The sequence below is a fragment of the Trematomus bernacchii genome, unplaced genomic scaffold, assembly GCF_902827165.1.
Source record: "Trematomus bernacchii unplaced genomic scaffold, fTreBer1.1, whole genome shotgun sequence".
NCBI lineage: Eukaryota > Metazoa > Chordata > Actinopteri > Perciformes > Nototheniidae > Trematomus > Trematomus bernacchii.
The window spans coordinates 26077-48987 of NW_022987677.1; the positions used below are offsets into that span (position 1 = coordinate 26077).

The 22911-nt window shown below is 43.0% G+C and overlaps 1 protein-coding gene across 3 annotated transcripts in view; it reads left to right on the forward strand.

Moving 5' to 3' along the window:
• The first annotated feature begins 1760 nt into the window (after positions 1-1760).
• Positions 1761-22911, forward strand: part of LOC117487626 (CD209 antigen-like protein C) — a 46200-nt gene continuing 25049 nt past the window's right edge. Inside the window, exons 1-5 of one of the 3 annotated variants that reach the window (XM_034136260.1) lie at positions 1761-1864; positions 1937-2026; positions 7516-7691; positions 9593-9735; positions 14065-14130. In XM_034136260.1, the coding sequence (XP_033992151.1) occupies positions 1795-1864; positions 1937-2026; positions 7516-7691; positions 9593-9712 (456 nt within the window). In that variant the 5' untranslated portion in view covers positions 1761-1794 and the 3' untranslated portion in view covers positions 9713-9735; positions 14065-14130. Of the gene's footprint in view, positions 1865-1936; positions 2027-3317; positions 3666-7515; positions 7692-9592; positions 9736-14064; positions 14131-22911 lie in introns of those variants that run through there. The other 2 variants (XM_034136259.1, XM_034136255.1) reach the window with 2 other exon arrangements.

Below are 22911 nucleotides of genomic sequence, written 5' to 3' on the forward strand. Positions count from 1 at the left end.
GCTGTCAGACTAAAGCTGTGACGCTCAATCACACAAAATTTGAGAACAAGCATCCCCCTGTTTGTTCTCATAGACACAATGTCAAACAAATACATAGCACAAATCGATAATAAAATCCAAGGGGTTAGGCTAGTTTGTAATACAACAATGGTGATACAGTGTCAAGACATTGCTGTCATAGGAACAACAAAACAACCCTTGGAGCGTTATGTGGACACGCCCTTATTCGGGGAAAGAGGATTTAAAGGCTAGATTACATTTCATGGCCATGTACACTGATACTTATCATCTTGTTCACATGCATGCAAGTCCACAACAATGCCTTCAGACAGAGATAGCATCATTGTGACCAGTGATAAAAGGGAAGGTCACGATGAGTAGCAGTCTATTTGCATGTTTGTAATCATCCCATCAAAAATTAGTCAAAACCAAAACTAATTCCGCAGCTACTACTTCCTCTAAATATTTTACTGGTAAATGTAGTCACAGCTGTCTTCCCACAGTTGAACACACAGTCACATGTTATTATAAAATAAGGAAGCAGTGCCTTTGTGCCCAAAAAGGGTCAGTTTCTTGGGAACATCTTGGACTGACCTGCTGAAGGTGTGTGTTGCTTCTCTGAGTAACCTTGTACATGTGAATCTTTTTTTGTCTTGTGTTTCATTTATAACTGCCTTTTAAGCACCTTTGATTATTTTAGTGTAGGATATAGGATCTTCTTTCACAGTATATGCAGTTATATATCATGGTAGCAGTATAAATCAGGGTAGAGTATAGTATTGTTCTGTAAATTCAATAAGAAGTGGATTAAAACAACCTGTCTTTGGATTGTTTTCCTCTTTTATTTGGAACTACGATATTAACAAAATCAACAAAATTATTATAAAAATATGGTGGGTGTATTACATGTTCTCGGACAAGATAAAGCTCTTGCACTCAACAACTTGCTGTTATCAGATAAAAAGCAGCTTTACCACTTCCCATTTTTTCTTAAAGGTCCCCGATCATGCAAAATGCACCTTTGATGTCTTTTATACACACATATGTGTCCCCGGTGTGTAAGGAGACTCACAAAGTGTCCGAAAATACAACCCTCTCTCTTTTCCTCCGTACCCAAATCTCTAAAAACGGGGGTACAACGGAGCTGATCCAGATGTGCTGCGGTCATGACGACATTACTAAAATCAGGGCTGGCTTTACACCCACGGCACTATCAGAAACGTCGCTATCAGAAACAATGCCCAACTATTTTGGAAGTAATATGGTCAGTGTTTACACTAGCAAGCATCGCTAACACTCAGAGCTAACGCTGTACTGGAGAGAATATGTGTAAAGAAGCAGGATATAAAAAGGTACTCACCACTATATGTGTTTATGTAATCATGAACAAAAATAAAGTCTTTCAAAAGGTTCCCCAGTTGTCTTCATTTGTTTTCTTGTGTTTATCAGCATTCATTTAAGATCCCTGCTTTCACAACAATGTCAGCTAATACTCTTTTAAACTTGTCAAAGAGAGCTTTACGGGTGTGTTTTAATTTAATTATGTTTTAATTTAATTATGGTCATATCAATAAAGCTTATTTGAGTTTGTCTTGACTCAGCGTTAGAAAAATATAGCATTTCCTTATATTTGTATTGTTTTTTTTAGATAGATAATTATCTGACACAGCAATGAAACTACTCTTAACACTTGAGAGTTGTGACTTCCTCAAAAAGACAAATTTTTTAGAAATTGAAACCAACCAACACAATTTCCTCAGTCACATACTTCAATACTTGACATTCCCATGAGCGATGGAGGAAATCTATGTCAACCTTGACGATGTCAAACCCCTAAGCTCAAGATCATCAACAATACAAGAAGGTAAGGGTCAGTCAGACAGAGTGAGCTGTGGATTTTGGATTTATTATACTCACTGGTTTTCTCTGTGTTCAGGTCCCAGGAGATTTCCCCCAGCGTCTGTTCTCGGTCTGGGGCTGCTGGTTGTTTTCCTGCTGGCTGGACTCATCGGCCTCGCTGTCCACCGTGAGTCTTATTTTTAATATATATATTATATTCGTTTCATAAGTCATTTTGAACGTGTGATTTTAAGGAGCAATATGTTGTGCACCGACAGAAATGCTAGAGAGATGCATGTTATTTACGTTTGCTTTCTCTCATTCCAGGCTTCCTGATTATTTTCACCTGTGTCTCCTGTGCTCATCAATGTCAGCCCCGCCCCTGATTGGTCCCACCTGTGTCTAGTTACCCTGTGCTTATATTCCCCTGTCTCCCAAGTGTTCTTTGTCAGTTCGTATTGTCTCTTGCTATGGTCAGGTCTATATTCTTTGTACTCTTGTAAAGTTTGATTCCTCACTACGTGAGCGCTTTCATTTTGTTCCTCTATTTTTGTCATCTCGGTTAGAGATTTGATAGTTACCTTTTTTGTTGTTCATTGCTGTATTTTGGAAAATAAAGTATCTTACTAATACTTTACCTCTGTCTCCCCGGTCGTGCAATTGGGTCCTACATCCTAAGTGTCTGAGTTCGTAACAGAACGAACTGACCATTATGGACCCAGCCGACCCAAGAACGCTTCACGCAGCGCTGTCAGCACAGGGCGTGAAGATCTTTCATCACGAGGAACAGCTGGGCCTAGTCAACCAGGAAATGCAAGAACTAAGAGGACGCCAGGCCGGGATTCAGGAAGCATTATCCACACAGATGCAACAACTGGCTGTCCAAATGAATCATTTTTTCACTCACCAACAGACTGCTCCTCCGGTGACGTCATCCACAACTGAGAGGTTGCCTGTCAATGCTCCAGCTGATTTCCCAAGTCAGGCTGTTTCTTCCCCTTTACGGCTGGCTCTTCCGGAGAGATTTTCCGGAGATTCTTCTAATTGCAGAGCCTTTTTGGTACAGTGCGATCTGCATTTTCAACACAACCCAGGAGCCTTTTCATCGGACCATGGTAAAGTGGCGTTTATTGTGTCTCATTTAACGGGAAGAGCTGCAGCCTGGGCTACTGCAGAATGGTCAAGAGAAACTGAACTATGTTACTCATTGACCGATTTCATAGAGACGATGAGTCGTATTTTTGACCACTCATCGCCTGCTACAGAGGCCAGCAGAAAACTTTTTCATATACGCCAGCTCAACCGCCAGGTGGTTGATTACGCCATCGAGTTTCGCACAGCAGCAGCGGATGGAATGTTCCGGCTCTTCGTGACGCCTTCATGACGGGACTTTCGGAACCGATAAAAGACCAGCTGGCTCCACTGGAGACACCCCGGGATCTGGAATCTCTCATCGCCGTGGCCATCCGGATCGATAACCGTCTTCGGGAAAGAGAGAGGGAGCGTCGACGCAACCGAGACGTTATTCCCAGCTCCCAGAATGCATCTTGATGGGTCGGGCCGCCAGCCGAGGATGTCCAGCCCATGTTACCACACCGTCAGAGGATTACACTTCCGAATGACTCCGGGGAATCCATGCAGCTGGGAAGAACCAGGCTTTCTCTGGAGGAGAGGCAGCGCCGTCTACGGGAGGGTTGTTGTTTCTACTGCGGCCAGTCGGATCATCAACTCGCTTCATGCCCGGGAAAAGATCGTGCTCACCAGTCAAAAGGAGGGCGCTGGTGAGCAAGTTTCCCGCAGACTTTCCTCCTCGACCTGTTACGCAGGTAAACATTTGTATTAACAATCAAACCATTGACCAGGGTGTGTTAATAGACTCAGGGGCTGACGAAAGTCTTATGGACTGGGGCGTAGTAAATCAGCTAGAAATAAAGACTGTTCCGCTATCTCATCCTATTAATGCCAGTGCCTTAGACGGCCGCTTGTTGTTCAGTCACCCATTGCACTGAGCCCATTCAGATTACTGTGAATAAGGACCATACCGAGAGCATGCAATTCCATATTTTTGAGTCGGCTCAGCACCCGATTATTTTGGGGTTTCCATGGCTAAAGATCCACAATCCTCACATTGACTGGCGTTCAGGGAAAATTAAGGAATGGGGAGAGGATTGTATGGGCAGGTGTAAACTTTCACAACCTGTTAATGCACCAACAGACTCTCGTACAATCATTATAGATCACCCCGACTATCCTGATCTACAGAAGGTACCTTCCTGTTACCATGATTTAAAGGAAGCCTTTAACAAATCCAAAGCCATGTCGCTACCTCCTCACCGAGATTTTGACTGTCCCATTGATCTCTTACCGGGAGCCCCCATTCCCAAGGGGAAACTTTATTCGATTTCGAGACCTGAGAGAGCTGCAATGGACGAATACATTTCCTCTTCACTCAAATCAGGAATTATCCGTCCTTCATCTTCTCCAGCCGGAGCGGGATTTTTCTTTGTGGGAAAGAAAGACGGGTCTCTGAGACCTTGCATAGACTACAGTCTACTAAATGACATTACGGTGAAGAACCGCTATCCTCTGCCACTCATGACATCTGCCTTTGAACTACTTCAAACTGCCAAAATATTCACCAAGTTAGATTTAAGAAATGCATATCACTTGGTTAGAATAAGAAAAGGGGATGAGTGGAAGACAGGATTCAACACTCAGAGTGGTCACTATGAGTATCTAGTAATGCCCTTTGGACTATGCAATGCACCGGCTGTGTTTCAAGCTCTTGTGAATGAGGTTTTACGGGAATTTTTGAATATTTCAGTGTTTGTGTATCTGGATGATATTCTGATTTTCTCCCCAGACACTAAGTCTCATGTTAACCATGTCTGTCAGGTTTTGCAGAAACTGCTAGAGAATCAGTTATATGTCAAGGCAGAGAAGTGTGAGTTCCACACAAAAGAGGTATCCTTCTTAGGATACATAATCTCACCTAATCATATGCAAATGGATCCGGCTAAAATCAGTGCAGTATCCCAGTGGCCTACACCAGACTCCAGGAAGAAGGTCCAACAGTTTCTAGGGTTTGCTAACTTCTATAGGAAGTTTATTAGGAATTTCAGTTCTGTTGCTGCCCCTCTACATGTTCTGACTTCTCCTAAGGTTCCTTTCAAGTGGACTCCCCAGGCGGACTTCGCTTTCCAACGTCTCAGAGAGAGATTCACATCAGCCCCCATACTCACCATTCCAGATCCCCAGCGCCAGTTTATGGTCGAGGTTGATGCTTCCAATGAGGGAATTGGAGGAGTACTGTCTCAACGTTCTGCAGAAGACAACAAGATGCATCCATGTGCTTACCTGTCGCGGAAACTGACAACGGCAGAGCGGAATTACGACGTGGGGAACAAGGAACTGTTAGCTGTAAAAGCTGCCCTCGAGGAATGGAGACACTGGTTAGAGGGTGCAGAGCAGCCGTTTTTAGTCTGGACAGATCACAAGAATCTGGAATATATAAGAAAGGCTAAGCGTCTCAACTCCCGTCAGGCCAGGTGGACACTATTCTTTAGTAGGTTCAATTTCACCCTCTCTTTTCGTCCCGGGTCTCAGAATCAAAAACCCGATGCTTTGTCTCGTCTTTATGATCCGGAACCACTTGCGGTAGAGCCCAAGACCATCCTTCCACTTAACCGTGTGATCGGAGCCTTTTCCTGGCAAGTGGAGTCGGACGTAAAAAAGGCGAATGTCAAGAATCCAGCACCTAGCGAGTGTCCCAACAATCTGCTGTTTGTTCCTGAGGCTCTTCACTCCAAGGTCATCCACTGGGCTCACTCATCTGTGCTTTCGTGCCATCCGGGGGTAACAAGGACAATGTTCAGGATACAACAACGTTTCTGGTGGCCAGCCATGAAGAAAGATGTGGCAGAGTACGTAGCGGCTTGTCCGGTGTGTGCGTGTAATAAGACCTCATCACAAGTCAAGATGGGCTTGCTCCAGCCCCTGCCGATTCCCCAACGTCCTTGGTCACACATTTCAATGGATTTTGTGACAGGATTTCCTTCATCCAGAGGCAAGACTACGGTCCTAACAGTGGTGGATCGATTTTCAAAGATGGCTCACTTCATCCCATTGACCAAGCTTCCCTCTGCCAAAGTCACCGCAGAGGTCATGATGAATCACATATTCAGGATCCATGGATTCCCTGATGACATTGTTTCCGACAGGGGTCCACAATTCATTTCCGTTTTCTGGAAGGAGTTTTGTCGACTCATAGGTGCCACCGTCAGCTTGTCATCAGGATATCATCCTCAGTCAAATGGACAGTCGGAGCGTCTGAACCAGGAACTAGAGACTACGCTACGTTGTCTCGTCTCCCGGAACCAGACTACCTGGAGTGACCACCTCACATGGGTCGAGTTTGCCCACAATACTCTTCCTACGGCAGCCACAGGTCTCTCTCCATTCCATTGTGTCAATGGTTTCCAGCCTCCATTTTTCCCTAACAACGAGGAAGAGGTGAGGGTTCCATCGGCTCATGCCATGATCAGACGTTGTCGACGAGTTTGGGCTGGTGCTCGCCAGGCTCTTCTCCGAAGTTCAGCTCGGATGAAGGCTGTTGCAGACGTCCATCGCAGGGTCGCTCCCTCCTACAGACCAGGCCAAAATGTTTGGCTTTCCACTAAGGACTTACCACTCCATGTCGCCTCAAAGAAACTGGCTCCGAGATTTGTGGGTCCTTTCCCGGTGTCCAGAGTCATCAACCCGGTGTCTGTACGCTTGCAACTCCCCAGAACTATGAGAATACATCCGACGTTTCACGTCAGTAAAATCAAGCCGGTGTACGAGAGCACACTTGTTCCCGCCTCCAAGCCCCCTCCACCGCCCGAGTTCTTTGAAGGGGGTGAGGTTTACAAGGTCCGTAAGCTACTGGAGGTCCGTAATAGGGGGAGGGGGAAGCAATTCCTGGTAGACTGGAAGGGTTACGGTCCTGAGGCTAGAAGCTGGGTAGCTGCGTCATTTATCGTAGACAAGACGCTTATCCACGATTTTTACAATCAGCCTGGGCCATCAGGAGTTGGCCCTAGAGGGGGGGGGTACTGTTGTGCACCGACAGAAATGCTAGAGAGATGCATGTTATTTACGTTTGCTTTCTCTCATTCCAGGCTTCCTGATTATTTTCACCTGTGTCTCCTGTGCTCATCAATGTCAGCCCCGCCCCTGATTGGTCCCACCTGTGTCTAGTTACCCTGTGCTTATATTCCCCTGTCTCCCAAGTGTTCTTTGTCAGTTCGTATTGTCTCTTGCTATGGTCAGGTCTATACTCTTTGTACTCTTGTAAAGTTTGATTCCTCACTACGTGAGCGCTTTCATTTTGTTCCTCTATTTTTGTCATCTCGGTTAGAGATTTGATAGTTACCTTTTTTGTTGTTCATTGCTGTATTTTGGAAAATAAAGTATCTTACTAATACTTTACCTCTGTCTCCCGGGTCGTGCAATTGGGTCCTACATCCTAAGTGTCTGAGTTCGTAACACAATATTCTGCTCTGAAAGATGCACATTTGATCAAAACATCTATTGGTTTTCTATTTTTCTCCTTGGGCGAAATTAGATAACATTGAATTTGGTTTGTGTCAGTATGATTGCATCAGGTAATTTAAGAAACATCTTTTTTCATTCCAGACCATAACTCAGTAGGTGGTGCAGCTGCAGATCTCTCCGCTGTCAAAGCAAACCTGACTGAGCGTCTCCAGGCCAGAGATCAGCTGCTCTACTCAGTGACTGAAGAGAGAGACGGACTGAAGGCCAACCTCACTGAAAAGACCAGAGAGGTGGACAGGCTTCAGAGTTTGTCCAGAGTGAGTGCTTTTCTGTGACGGTTTTGCACAGGGCTGGGCAATATGGATTATATCAATTGTCATGATATTTTTTAGCAAATACCTCAATAATTGTAAATAGGTTGCTAATGTATACCCCTGTAATTATGTTGTGATGTCCTTTTGTTTTCTGTTTGTTTTTATATGTGTAACTAAATGTGCCGCAGGTCTCCCTTGTAAAAGAGATCGTTGATCTCAATGGGATTTTTTAACCTGGATAAATAAAGGCTACAAACAAACAAACAATTGCATCGATATTCTAAGGTTGGCAATTGCTGCTTTGATAAAATAACATGAGCGTACCAGAGAATGGCATTGGAAATGTTATAATGTGATTGAACAAAGATATAATGTAAATTTAAAAAGGTCGAAGACAAAAGATGTTGCATTTGGTGTCGAACCCTGGGCCCTTAAACTTAAAACCAATGCTTAGACCTCTAAGCTGCCCAGGCATTTTTTTTAAATCGTGGCCACAACAAAGGAGAGGGAATTCAGCGAGAACAAACTCACATTTATTAAAGTAAATAAAAAAAGTCACTGCAGTGGAGTTCGATGAACAATACATTAACTTAAAATGAGCCAGGCTGCGCGAGGGGAAGGGGATCCAGGAGAGAGTCAGAGAGTGGACAGGCAGCCAGGCAGCCAGGCTTAAGTGCGTCCTGAGGCACTGGCCTACCCATAATGAACACATGAACAAATGTCCTTTCCTGGTGGGTATCACGGGCACAGCTCTACAATGATGTCTTCATACTAGCGTGTTGTCTTTTCATAAAAATGTGAAAAGACAACATGCCAACTTACTATATGAGGAAATCCAAAGTCTAACAACTTATCTATTCTTGTTTGACAATATCAATATATTGCCAATCCCTTCTGCATAAAAGTGTAGAACACCAGACTTATTTTACTCTCAGTGCTTTTTTTTTCACATACATTTTTTATGTGTACAGCCCTTTAAAAAAATCGTTGTAACATCGTTTTAAAAGCTAAAAAGCTTCAGTCCCATCACTTCACATAATTATAAGATTGTGAATAACTAAATATCTCTTTATAAGGATGTTTTAAAAATGTTGACACCTTGTATTCTGCACATTTTTAACTGCTCTCTTTTTACAGGTTCTGTCCCTGAAACTGCGCTGGTTCAGCCATTTCTTAAAAAGCCCAACATTTTTAGACATATTTCCAAGCTCCCATTTTTAGATAAAGTTTTAGAAAAAACTGTAGCAGAATAATTGTTAGCTTTTATCAATGACAACAATATTTTAGAAAAATTCTAATCTGGCTTTAGAAAAATCATAGTACTGAAACGGCTCTTCTTCAAGTTTGTAATGACTTGTGTGATTTTATTTTTAAGCTTATTATATTTATTTTCTATGTGTTTTACTCTGTGTTTTTATGTTTACATACTGTTGTTTAATTATCTTGCTCACCATGTATTTTTATGTTATAGCACTTTGTAACTACGTTTTGAAAGGTGCTATATAAATAAAGTGTATTATTATTATTATTATTTATATGGTGATCTAGAAGATACATTTCCCATCATCTTCCTTTTTTGATGTCATGTCGGTCAAAATTACCGCCTTTATTGCAGTATTTTTTTATTTTATTTATTAAGCAATTGGACTTATAGTACAGTGTAAGGAATCATAACAGACTCTTAAAATGATGCAGAGTGAGAAGTTTTACCCTTTGTCCCATGCAATGATACCGATCTATCAGAATAGATCTTGGTTATCATCAACAATGCTTATTGAATATGTATTTTTTTAAATCACACAAGGGACAAGAATGCTCTCAAGAGTTCAATATTTCAGCAAGGAGTCAACTAAATCTTACAACTCAAAAGAAGGTAATAAGGCATGTCTTGTCTTTTTTTGCAGAGAAAACTTGTCCTGCAGGATGGAGGATGGTCGGTTGTGTCTGTTATCTCCTCTCTACGGAGAAAGCTTCTTGGGAACAAAGCAGACAAAACTGCAGAGCCAGAGGAGCAGATCTGGTGATCGTAGACAGTAATGAAGAACAGGTAATGTGTGCTGCTTTATCAATTTATTGTTTTACTTATCTGAATCAGAATCAAAATATAAAGGCTGTTTAATAGGTGCCAATGTACATATTAAATAATTAAAATTAACAAAACTTTGATTTTATATTTTTTATATGGTGGTTTTATCATTATCATTTCGCCTATTTATTACTTATCTACTTCACAGCTGTGTGTTATCGTTACTGGCTTTTATGCACAATGAGTTATTTTTATGCTAATACTTTAGTGTTTAAGTACAAATGTGTTGTGTTTTTATTGCATGCTTTTATGTGTATCTTTCATACGTATCATTTAGATTAGATTACAAAAATGAAATGTATGATTTATGTGTAACGACTGAATGAACACCAGTAGAGGACTCAATAGTGTTTTGTTCAAAATTCCAGGAAAGACAGACAACTTCTAAGTTTAACTATTTATTATAAGAGAGCAAAAGATGTATATTCACTTGGCCAAGGACTTCGTCACGTCATAGAAATCACAGGCAGCAACAACACACTCTCACTCCATAAACGTCCAGGAGCGACACTTGGTCAGGGTCCCGAGGCGTGCAGTTGGGACGCTCCTGTAGGCTCCTTCAGCTTCATAAACAGACGCAAATAGCTTTAAACTGATTGCAATGTATTCCCATCTGCGGCGGGATTTGACGCTCATAGAAGCACGGCATTCGTTTGTGTCGGCGTCTGTTAAAGGCAATGTGAGCGTCCATTCCCATTGGATAACGGAGAATTGTACACCCGGAAGTAAGTATTCCCCTTACTGTCGATTGATTTGACAGTGATATCTCCACTACTCATCAACTCAAAAACAACAGATTATCCTTGTTAATTAAACGACATTGATAGGTTTTAGTGTGTGTACAATGCTTTTGTCACGTTTTCCCCTTCAATTCTGAGAAACAAGTCGTTTTCTATGAGTTTTGGATGGCCGAAGACATTACATTACCCACAATCCTCTGTAGCAACCATAGACTGTATATTGCAACAGGCAACAGCTTTGGTTCATGTTAATTTGCAAACTCTTCAACTACAACCGTAGTTATATTTAAAAACATGTTAGAAGGCCTCACAAAATCCTTTAATGTAAATTAAAATGTAAATGTGAAGGAATGTGTGTATATTAACTGTGGGTTTTTCTCTGGAAATTTTTCCTTGTACGATGTGAGGGTCAAAGGACAGATGATGCAGTTTTTCTCATACTGATATTCCGCTATGCACGCTGGGATTTGGTGTTTATGCGATGTGAAATCCGAAAACATTTAAAAATGTGTGCTTGCTTTTCTCTTTGAAAGTCATCACATCACGGCATTGTAATACACGTTTCGGCTGCATTACATATTACATATCTGCCGTAGTTAACTCTATTTATAGAGCCCTGATGACAAGACTTCTAGACAAACAGGAACTGCCGCCAAAACTGAAAACTTGACGTGGATCTTAAATATATTAGCAATTAAACAACATCTTACATTACTTTTCACACAATACGTCTCCTTGCAGTATCAACACTAATTCGGCTGACTTTTATATTTGATCCAATTGGTAGATAGGCTGTATTTACGCCATAACGGTGCACAGCTGATAGAAAGGGACACCTACTGGTTAAAGCACGTTATTGCATTTTATAATTTTATTATTAGATATTAATAGGAGGATGTGCAAAACAGACAAACTAATAAGGCTTTTTTTAAACATTAAAGAATACTTTAGGTTAAGGTCTTCTTTTGAATAAGAAAAAAGCTTTGGGGGTATAGAAGATGAATATGGAGGGATGAAACCCTCTTTGATGGTCACATGCAGAGCACACAGCACACACAGTGAAATTTGTATCTACAGATAAATATTAAGCCTGACAAAGTACTTAACGTCTAATATATTGCTTTCCTGCAAAGGTTAACTATGTTTAAGCACTTATTGTAACTGATATTATACATATGTATTATACTCTTATAAGATGTATGTAGATAGTATAAGAAATGTGCAGAATATGACAATGTAATGGTGGAGGTACACACATATTGATGTCTTGTAATGCACTGTTGAGGAACCTGCGACCCAAGTTTTTCATTCATTGCATAACTACACCGTAGTTGTGTATAATATGATATGTCAATAAACCTTAGAAAATCTTGAAATCTTGAAAGGGATGTGCAAAATAGTCATTATATACAGTCTTTAATGAACTATTAGTAGAGAATAACGACGAGTAAAGAATATACTTTTTAGGGATCCTATTCATATCTAATAATACAATTATAAAATGCAATAACGTGCTTTAACCAGTAGGTGTCCCTTTCTATCAGCTGTGCACCGTTATGGCTAAATACAGCCTATCTACCAATTGGATCAAATATAAAAGTCAGCCGAATTAGTATTGATACTGCAAGGAGACGTATTGTGTGAAAAGAAATGTAAGATGTTGTTTAATTGCTTATATATGTAAGATACACGTCAAGTTTTCAGTTTTGGCGGCAGTTCCTGTTTGTCTAGAAGTCTTCTCATCAGGGCTCTATAAATAGAGTTAACTACGGCAGATATGTAATATTTAATGCAGCCGAAACGTGTATTACAATGCCGTTATGTGATGACTTTCAAAGAGAAAAGCAAGCACACTCGGAATAATGTATTTAATTTTTTTTAAATGTTTTCGGATTTCACATCGCATAAACACCAAATCCCAGCGTGCATAGCGGAATATCGGTATGAGAAAAACGGCATCATCTGTCCTTTGACCCTCACATCGTACAAAGAAAAACTTCCAGAGAAAAACCCACAGTTAATATACACACATTCCTTCACATTTACATTTTAATTTACATTAAAGGTGGGGTAGGTAAGTTTGAGAAACCGGCTCGAGATACACTTTTTGTTATATTCCATGGAATGCTCTTAACATCCCGATAGCAATGAATATCTTAAGTGCTTTGACAAAAAATCCATAAAAAAATGTCATCTGTGGAAGCCGTAGTACTGTAAAAAGCACGACCAATCATTTTAGCCGGCCCGGCTAAAATAACTGGATGGCCTACCTGCCTGTCAGCCTTCCATCTGTGCACAAATTTATCTTGTGCCCTCATTGGTCATGTGCGCGTTCGTGTGTGTTGGAGGAGGGGCTCTGTAAGGAAGTGGCAGATTTTCTCCGGTTGTGTATTTTCTACGCACTCGAGCTAGTTTCTCCAAAATGACCTACCCCACCTTTAAAGTATTTTGTGAGGCCTTCTAACATGTTTTTAAATATAACTACGGTTGTAGTTGAAGAGTTTGTAAATTAACATGAACCGAAGCTGTTGCCTGTTGCAATATACAGTCTATGGTTGCTACAGAGGATTGTGGGTAATGTAATGTCTTCGGCCATCCAAAACTCATAGAAAACTACTTGTTTCTCAGAATTGAAGGGGAAAACGTGACAAAAGCATTGTACACACACTAAAACCTATCAATGTCGTTTAATTAACAAGGATAATCTGGTGTTTTTGAGTTGATGAGTAGTGGAGATATCACTGTCAAATCAATCGACAGTAAGGGGAATACTTACTTCCGGGTGTACAATTCTCCGTTATCCAATGGGAATGGACGCTCACATTGCCTTTAACAGCCTCCGACACAAACGAATGCCGTGCTTCCCTAAGCGTCAAATACCGACGCCGATGGGAATACATTGCAATCAGTTGAAAGCTCTTTGCGTCCGTTTATGAAGCTGAAGGAGCCTCGGCGCGTCACAACTGGATGCCACGGGACCCTGACCAAGCGTCGCTCCTGGACGCTTAGGGAGTGAGAGTGTGTTGGGATGGCCTACCTGCCTGTCAGCCTTCCATCTGTGCACAAACTTATCTCGTGCCCTCATTGGTCATGTGCACGTTCATGTGTTGGAGGAGGGGCTCTGTAAGGAAGTCTGAAGGAAGGGGCAGATTTTTTTCGGCTACCTACTTTCAAATTCTAGCGCACTCGAGCTGGTTTCTCCATTCTTACCTATACCTTTAAGTGTCGCGATAGTATCGTATCGTATCGCGGGGAGCCTGGTGATTCCCACCCCTGCTAGAAATACATAAAGCTGCATTTATTATGTTTTGGCATCATGTAGAAGCTGTAGATTGCTTGATTGGAATCAGAAGTAAAGGTCTGTGTTTCGATGCCCAGCCCATACAATTAACATGTTGTGTTGATGTGTTATTGAACCCCACAAGCAATTGGCATAACCAAATGTGTGGGGATTTTGGTCTCTTTGAGCATGGGTGAAAAAGTATTTTATATATGCAGTTCAAGTTGGGGGGAGGTATCCTCAAAAACTAACTTTTGTATGACTTCCTAGGTACTGGGGACAGCCACCTGATAATGGTAATGGTGATCCTAAGTGGGGTGAAGAGGACTGTGCATGTCCTGTAAATAACTGGAATGGTGAAAACAACTGGAATGATCTACGGTGTACTACCCCTCTGCAATGGATCTGTGAAAAAATACTGTAGCTTGTGGCTGTGAGGCAGTGGGTGTGTCTTCCCATTGGAAGGTTGTGGGTCCGATCCCAGCTCCTGCCGTCCTCATGTCGATGTATCCCACTTAACCCCAGATTAATCCCGTATGAATGTTAGCTTCCTTGAGCTGGTGGCATTTAGTTTGGCTGCCCCTGTCTGTGAATATGGGAGAATGCTAGATATGTACAGTATGTATGCTTTGAAGAGTTGTAAAGATTGGATAAGCAATATATAAAATGCTATCAATTTACCAATACATTTGTTACTACTTTTACAATTGATGCAAAATGACTTCAAAAGTGCTTTTGTATTTGCTAAACTGTATATATAGAGAAAGAGAGTCTACATCAACAAGTGGTTGGAGGTCAGGAATGAAGATATTGGTTTGAGTTTTGGCCAAATTTGACTGCTTGTTACTGGGAATATTAACCATGGGAAATTAGGATGTTTAGCATGTTCTATACGTGCTCATGACCATCATGTGCAATAAAAAAAAGCTGCATATTGTACGGCTTCTATACTATGAAATAACAAACGTTGTCCTGAAATGCATTTATTAGGATAATTAAATTGTGTGTCTCTACTGTGACATGTCTCCATGCTTTAATTTTCAAAAAGCTCTTTATTTTTCTCATACTGCCTGTGCTGTAGCTCCTCTTTTCACCCTCTGTCTGAAACCAGAGCCCAGTCTGCTCTGATTGGTTAGCTGGCCGGCTCCGTTGTGATTGGCCAACTGCTTAGAGATCTCCAGCCCCTTAACCTATCACATTCATTGTGTTGGAACGGTAACATTGTCACATCAATGTGTTACACTCGTAGGTAAAGGAAACTCCCAAAAAGCGCAACAGGGCCTCTTTTAGACATGAATTGGTGGATTGGTCTTGTACAGGATATTTTCACTCACTGACAAGTGAGTCACAACTTGTTTCCTATCTAAGAAAATAGTAACCAAAAGACATGACGTGTATTACTGTGAAAAGAGCCTTTCTGCATACTATGGATGGATGGATGGATAAGTACTGTACTGTAAAAGGTAGCAGAAACTAACATTACATTAACAGAATAATATTTTTTAACACTGAGACATATATAGGTGTGTGTGTGTGTGTGTGTGTGTGTGTGACCTTGTGCCATTACCTTACGGTCACCCGATTCGTACTTTTTTCTATCTATAGCCAATCAGATGTCTCCTCAATTCTAAGCCAAACACATAAGCGCGCCCCCACGAGGGTATGATTTATTGTGTTCATGACGTAGCGCTGACAGGTCCATCTCAGGACACCTCCACTCTTAGTACATTGCCACTTTCCGAACAGGAAATGCACGCAAATACAATCTTTAATATTATTAAGGTACAGCGCCACTTTCCGAACCATGCTTGTGTACACAAAAACGGCAGGCAAAACCGTTTTAAATGTGTGTTTCCTGTATGGCGAATACAGCTGCTTTATTTATGTCTGTATGAAGTTGTTGTGAGTGTGGAGGGAGCAGCTACAGGTTGGCTCAGCCGGATCGATTAGTGGCCTGTACTACGAAGCCAGTTCAACAGACCCTGGATATCTCTGAGTTATCTGGCTTAACTAACCCTAACAAGCCGTCCTACGACGCTGGTTATCAACTCAGTAAATCAACCCAGGGTTTCTCTGTCTGGCCGAGAGCGCGTTCACGTGAAAGGGGCGGGGTTAGCAACATTTGACCAATCACAAACAGGGACAAGCGTACTGACAGCGCAGCGGCATACTTCATGAATGAAAAGTAAACTATAATATTAGACAAATATGAAGAAGTTAAACTTTAAACATCCATGACTTAAACACTTAATCCAGGAGCAGGGGCGGACTGGCCATCTGTGTGTTCTGGATTTAAATGGCATCATGTAAATTGCGCTGACAGACGACAGAGGTCCACAGTTTCCCCGCAGCGTGGCTCCCCCGCCCTCCTGTTGACAGTTCACGAGTGTCGAGCTCTCCGCTCTCCCCCCCCCCCCCCCCGTTGACAGTTCACAAGTTGTGCTCTACCAATTTGTCTGGGCTGGGCTGGGTCAGAGTCCAGGGCTGATTTTTGGTCCCAGTCAGCCCTTGGATACAAGCCACATAGTTTCACCTGCAAGGTGAATACAGAACAGCTGGAACAAAACAAAAAAACGACGAGTGTTTGAATGCGTACAATAACAGTTTTATGATATCACTGACACAAGTGGATTTGACTTTAATTACATTTGACTCAAGTGTTTCGTCAACTTAAAGGGGACCTATCATGCAAAATGCACTTTTGTACGTCTTTTATTCATGAATATGTGTCCCCGGTGTTCCAGGGAACTCACCAAGTGTCAGAAAACACAACCCTCTCTATTTTCCTGATTAAACTGATCCAGATTTGAACACGTTACTGACGTGACGGTGGCGCTACGGCTGTTGGGCCAACTCTCCACCTATCAGGGGAATGTGGGGTTGGGCCACGGCCGGCCATTGCCGCTCGAAAGCGCTGGAGACGCTGTAGTACATATGCTAGGCCTGTAAGTGGCGCTGTAGTCTGCCACAAAAGCAGCAAACAAGACTTCCCGCTCTGTTTATTCTCTACTGTGGCTTTTTTTCTCCCTCCCCGAGGCAAGCGTTTGCTCCCGCTGCTGTAATTCAATGCAATCCCTCCCCGTCGAGGCAAGCACTGTAATTCTCTCCAGGTAGTCCACCAGCAGATGACAAACACCCACCTCTCCGCCTCTTCCAAGGAATAAGGGGACCGTGCGGCAGAGTTTCAGTTAGATTTTTTTTCGCCGGTCAACATGTCCGTTAAAGTTTAAATCTTCTGGACAAAATTAGAAAAGTGCCGCTCAAAGGTCTTCTTTGTTATTTATTGAGCTTTAAAACAAATGAATAATGACTCTATATAATCATATAAGAATAAAACATGGAGGACGGAGATCTCTTTTTCTCCCCCTCTTCTGACTTGATCAGAGCGGCTCCCCTCTCCTGCAGGGGGGCGTGGTCAGCTGCAGCTCAGAGAATCAGCCCCCTGCAAAAACAGGGCTGGAGAACAGCAAATAGAGCGAAATGAGGCATGGCTAAAATGCATGATCTGTTTGGTATTTTGAAAACAGAAACGTATAAATATACCTTATATAGGTATGGCCCGACAATATATCATTTAAATATAGCATGATAGGTCCACTTTAATGTTTAAAATAACACTTCGGCATACAGTATGTGTCAATGTACGTGTTGCACGGCCAGTATGGCTCGAGAAGCTGACTCAGATGAATGAGGTGAGTAAACACAGCTGACAGCCGCCGTGAAACTCGAGCGATTATTCGCATCGCGTCCGTCGTGAACGCACCATTATTACAAGTAGGCTATTATATAATTATATAATTACAAAATTAAATCGCCACTCTCAGTACAGCGTCACTTTCCGAACAGGAAATGCACGCAAATACAATCTTTTATATTATTATTATTATTATTATTAATAATATATATATATATAAATAAAGACATCTTGTATTTTAGTTACACCTGCTATTGATTAATTTTGTCAACATTGGACCTTGACACTGTCCACATAGCTATAGTGAAATATTATAATAGAAAACATTAAGCCTCTTTGATTTAATAATCTGAGCTGAATCCTCTCTGCCATCTCATATAACACTAACTTCCTTATTTATCTTTGAATAATAATAACATAAAAATAAAGACGACTATAATACGGTCCTTCGGTCCTGAGATTAGCGCCTGCAGGCAGGCTCCATGGACCTGTCAGCTCTGGACAGCGCAAAATGCGTATATGTAGTGCTACGTCATGAACGCAATAAATCATACCCTCGTGGGGGCGCGCTCATGTGATTAGAATGGGGAGGCTGTGGCACAGTGGACTAGTGCGTTGGTGTTCGGATCAGGGGAGCACAAGATTCAAACCCCACTGCAGTCAGCATGTCATTGTGTTCCTGGGCAAGACACTTCATCCCAAATTGCTCCTGTGGGGATTGTCCACAGTATTGAGTATATAAGTCGCTTTGGATAAAAGCGTCTAACATGTAATGTAATGTAATGGAGGAGACATCTGATTGGCTTTAGATAGAACAAATTACAAGTATGAATCGGGTCACCAAACCCACACACGAATGCACAGCGATCCATGCACAGAAAACGGGATGTGTTTGCAGGTGCAGCGGTTTTAAACGGCAAACAAATATGTGTGGATCAAAAATACTTATGTAAAACTTTTTTCTGTGTTAAACTTTTATTTACATGTAGCCTATATGAGGAAACAGAACACATGCGACACAACTCTCTGAACAACACAACCCTCTGATGCGTATGTTGGTAGCTTGGCACGCTACTTCTCTCTGATGCGTGTGTTGGTAGCTTGGCACGCTAGTCCCTGGAACCTTTGCTGCTTCCAGTTTTTCCTCTTGAAGTCTTTGATCGCTACCACTAAAGCGTTATATAAGTACAGTCCATTTACCATTTACCCAGTCACCGGGCTTGAAGTGGTGTTGTGGCGCATCAGCTGGCGTCGGCAGTCCGGCTTTCACCTGAGAGTGGATAGCTGAGAGGGAGACTGAAAGACTTATACAGTAGTTCCACAAAAGGCAACTTACATTGTCTCAACTTTCAGAAACTAACATTAAATTAACAGAATAATATTCTTTAAATCTGTGTGTGTGTGTGTGTGTGTGTGTGTGTGTGTGTGTGTGTGTGTGTGTGTGTGTGTGTGTGTGTGTGTGTGTGTGTGTGTGTGTGTGTGTGTGTGTGTGTGTGTGTGTGTGTGTGTGTGTGTGTGTGTGTGTGTGTGTGTGTGTGTGTGTGTGTGTGTGTGTGTGTGTGTGTGTGTGTGTGTGTGTGTGTGTAACTTTTGTGTTTCTGCCCCTGCCATTCCCGCTCAAGGTTGCAACATGGTTGATAGATTCAGGCACCGACACCTGTCTGCTCTCACATTCCCGCATTATGTTTTGCGGAAACCAATCTTTATTTTTTCCCCCACTCTATCCCAGCTGCAAATTTGGGGCGAAACACAATAAATAAAGCTTCGCCAGTTTGGGTCCTTATCACAACTGATCAAGATGGCCAAAAGGTTCTCTGCTCAGAGGGCCTTGCAAATGATTTTGTAAGAGAGAGAACCATTTGATGATGATGTAGAGGAAGAGGAAGAGGTTTCAGAATGTGAGGATCACATTTCTGAGAATTCTGATTCTGACAGTGACTTTGAAGAAGAGGATGAGATTGAGCATCAGCTACAAACAAAAGACGAGCCACAGGACCAGCCTGTCGGCGGGCAAAATAACAAGTAGCACTTTAATTCATTCATAATTCATGTGATCTAACAAATGTAAAAGGGCAAATATTAACCATAAATGATGTTTATATTGATTGTAATTGGGATGAAGTAAACATCTGTTGAGTATTTTAACATACAATTGTTTGAAGGTGTTGAATTGAAACCCCAAAAGGCAGCAGGTCTCGTCAGATGCGCCGGTGAAGATGGCCGCATTGTCTTTGTGCTCCTCTCCAACTTTGCCCATTTTCGTATTTTGTACATATTTCTTTTACTTTTGCCGTTTTACTTTTAACATGGTTCGCAACATGCTAGCCGACCGCACCTACTCTGCCATACAATATAGCAGAGAGGAACTTTTCCAATTGCGAAACTTCGTGGACAATATTAACCCTCCGACAGACAATGGAGATTCACCATGGCTACCTGTTGCTGTTCTACCTGAGAGACGCAAGAAGAAGACAAAGCGAGGATGCCGGGCCGGGTTGCTGGTCAGACTGAGAAAACGTGAGAATCGGCCCCCTCTTCCGAGTATTCTTCTGGCTAATGTTCAATCCATTGAAAATAAGCTAGATGAACTCAGAAGCCGGATTGCTTTTCAACGGGACATTAAGAACTGTAACGTGTTAATTCTCACTGAGACTTGGCTCAACCCCGCTATCCCGGACTCCGCTATTGTCCCTGACGGATTCTCTATTTTTCGTCAGGACCGGACTGCAAACTCGGGGAAAGTAAGGGAGGCGGTGTGTGTGTAATGACTAACAACAACTGGTGCTCAGATGTGAAGATTATTTCATCGGACTGTTCCGCACAGCTAGAGCACCTCATGATCTCATGTCGGGCCTTCCATCTGCCGAGGGAATTCACATCTGTTGTGATAACAGCAGTGTATATCCCGCCGCAGCCACTCGCCGACAACAACACGGCACTCGATCAGCTGTTTGGGTTTATTGATAAAACCGAGACTTCACGGCCAGATGCGGCGTTCGTTGTGGCCGGAGATTTCAACACCGCCAACATGAAGAAGGTTTTGCCAAAATATTACCAACACATCAACTTCCCGACGCGCGGGGGAAACATACTGGACCATGTTTATTCCCCTTTCCGGAATGGATATAAGGCTCTCCCTCGCCCTCCCTTCGGCAAATCAGACCATATCTCACTACTGTTGTTGCCTGCGTACAAGCAGAAACTTAAAAGGGACAGACCGATAACAAGGACAGTACCCTGATGGAGCGAGGAGTCAGATTCAGCACTGCAGGATTGCTTTGCATCTACGGATTGGAGTGTGTTTGAGGACAATAACATCAACACACACACGGACACTGTCATCTGCTACATTGGGAAATGCATCGATGACGTGGTACCGAAGGTTTCTGTACGGACATTCCCAAATCAAAAGCCCTGGGTAAACGGTGAGGTGCGCGGCAAACTGAAAGCGCGCACTCTCGCGCACACAGCGGGAGATTTGGAGGAGTACAGGAAGTCTAGGTATGATCTCCGGAGAGCAATAAAAAATGCAAAGAGACAGTACAAAGAGAAGGTGGAATCTGACTTCAAAGGCTGTAACACTAGGAATATGTGGGCGGGACTAAGGACAATGACTGACTACAAAGGAGCAGCGGGGGGTGCTGCGGGAGTGTCTGCGTGCGCATCTCTCCCAGATGAGCTAAACAGTTTTTTTGCACGCTTTGAGAGCAGCCAGGCTGTGGAGGTACAGAGGGACCAGGAGCTACACTGCCCTTTTGTTTTAAATAGGGCAGATGTGTGTAAATCCTTTAAAAGGGTTAACCCACACAAGGCTCCTGGACCTGATGGCATCCCTGGCCGTGTTCTCAGGGTGTGTGCAGTTCAGCTGGCAGAGGTGTTCACAGACATCTTCAACAGGTCCCTGCTGCAGTCTGTAGTCCCCACATGTCTTAAACACTCCACCATCATTCCTGTCCCCAAAAAGACAATCATCACCTGCCCCAACGACTACCGCCCAGTAGCACTCACCTCCATCATAATGAAGTGCTTTGAGCGGTTAGTCAAATTATTCATCACCTCCTCCCTCCCTGAATCTCTGGACCCCCTGCAGTTTGCCTACAGAGCAAACAGGTCCACAGACGACGCCATAGCCCTCACCCTCCACACTGCCCTCTCACACCTGGACCCGAAGAACAGGAACACATATGTGAGAATGCTGTTCATTGACTACAGTTCAGCATTCAACACCATTGTGCCCTCCAAGCTGGCCATCAAGCTCAGAGACCTCGGGCTCAACAGCGCCCTCTGCGACTGGATCCTGAACTTCCTGACGGGCAGACCCCAGGCAGTGCGGGTGGGAAACATCACATCCTCCACCCTGATTCTTAACACCGGTGCCCCTCAAGGCTGCGTGCTCAGCCCTCTCCTCTACTCCCTGTTCACCCACGACTGCGTGGCCACACACAGCTCCAACACCATCGTGAAGTTTGCTGATGACACGACCGTCATCGGCCAGATCACAGACGATGACGAGACGGCATACAGAGAGGAGGTCGAAAACCTGACATCTTGGTGCCAGGAGAACAACCTCCATCTCAACATCAGCAAAACAAAGGAGCTGATTGTGGACTACAGGAAGCAGCAGGGAGAGGGACACGCCCCCATCGCCATCAATGGGACTACGGTGGAGAGAGTCAAAAGCTTCAGGTTCCTTGGGGTCCACATCACTGAGGACCTGACATGGTCTCTTCACACCACCACCATCACCAAGAAAGCTCGACAGCGGCTCTTCTTCCTCCGCAGGCTGAGGAGGTTCAAAATGGATTCCAGGATACTCTGCAACTTCTACAGGTGCACGATAGAGAGTATCCTCACTGGCAGCATGACGGCCTGGTACGGCAGCTGCACCGACCTCGATCGTAAGGCTTTACAGAGGGTGGTGAAAACTGCACAGCACATCACCAGGACGGAGCTGCCATCCATGGAGGACCTTTACTCCCAGCGGCTCAGGAAGAAATCACTACGGATTATCAAAGACCCCCATCACCCCAGCCACAAACTGTTCTTTCTGTTGCCGTCTGGCAGACGTTACCGCAGCATCCGGGCAAGGACAAGAAGATTCGGAGACAGTTTCTTCCCGCGGGCAGTGAGACTGTTAAAAAATTGAACTGTTGAAACAACTTCAAACATTCAACTGCTACTCAGTAGTATGTATCTAATACCTAATATATATATATCATTCCAATAACTTGTATATAGACTCATACTGCACTATTTTTGTATTGCTCTTGCTCTTATTGTTATTATGTTATGTTATTATGTTGCATTGTTGGAGAAGCCTGTGACATAAGATTTTCAACTGCATAATTACTCTGTAGCTATGTCAGATTGACAATAAAGAACCTTGAACCTTGAGGTCCACCAGACCCACGAACACTGGCTGA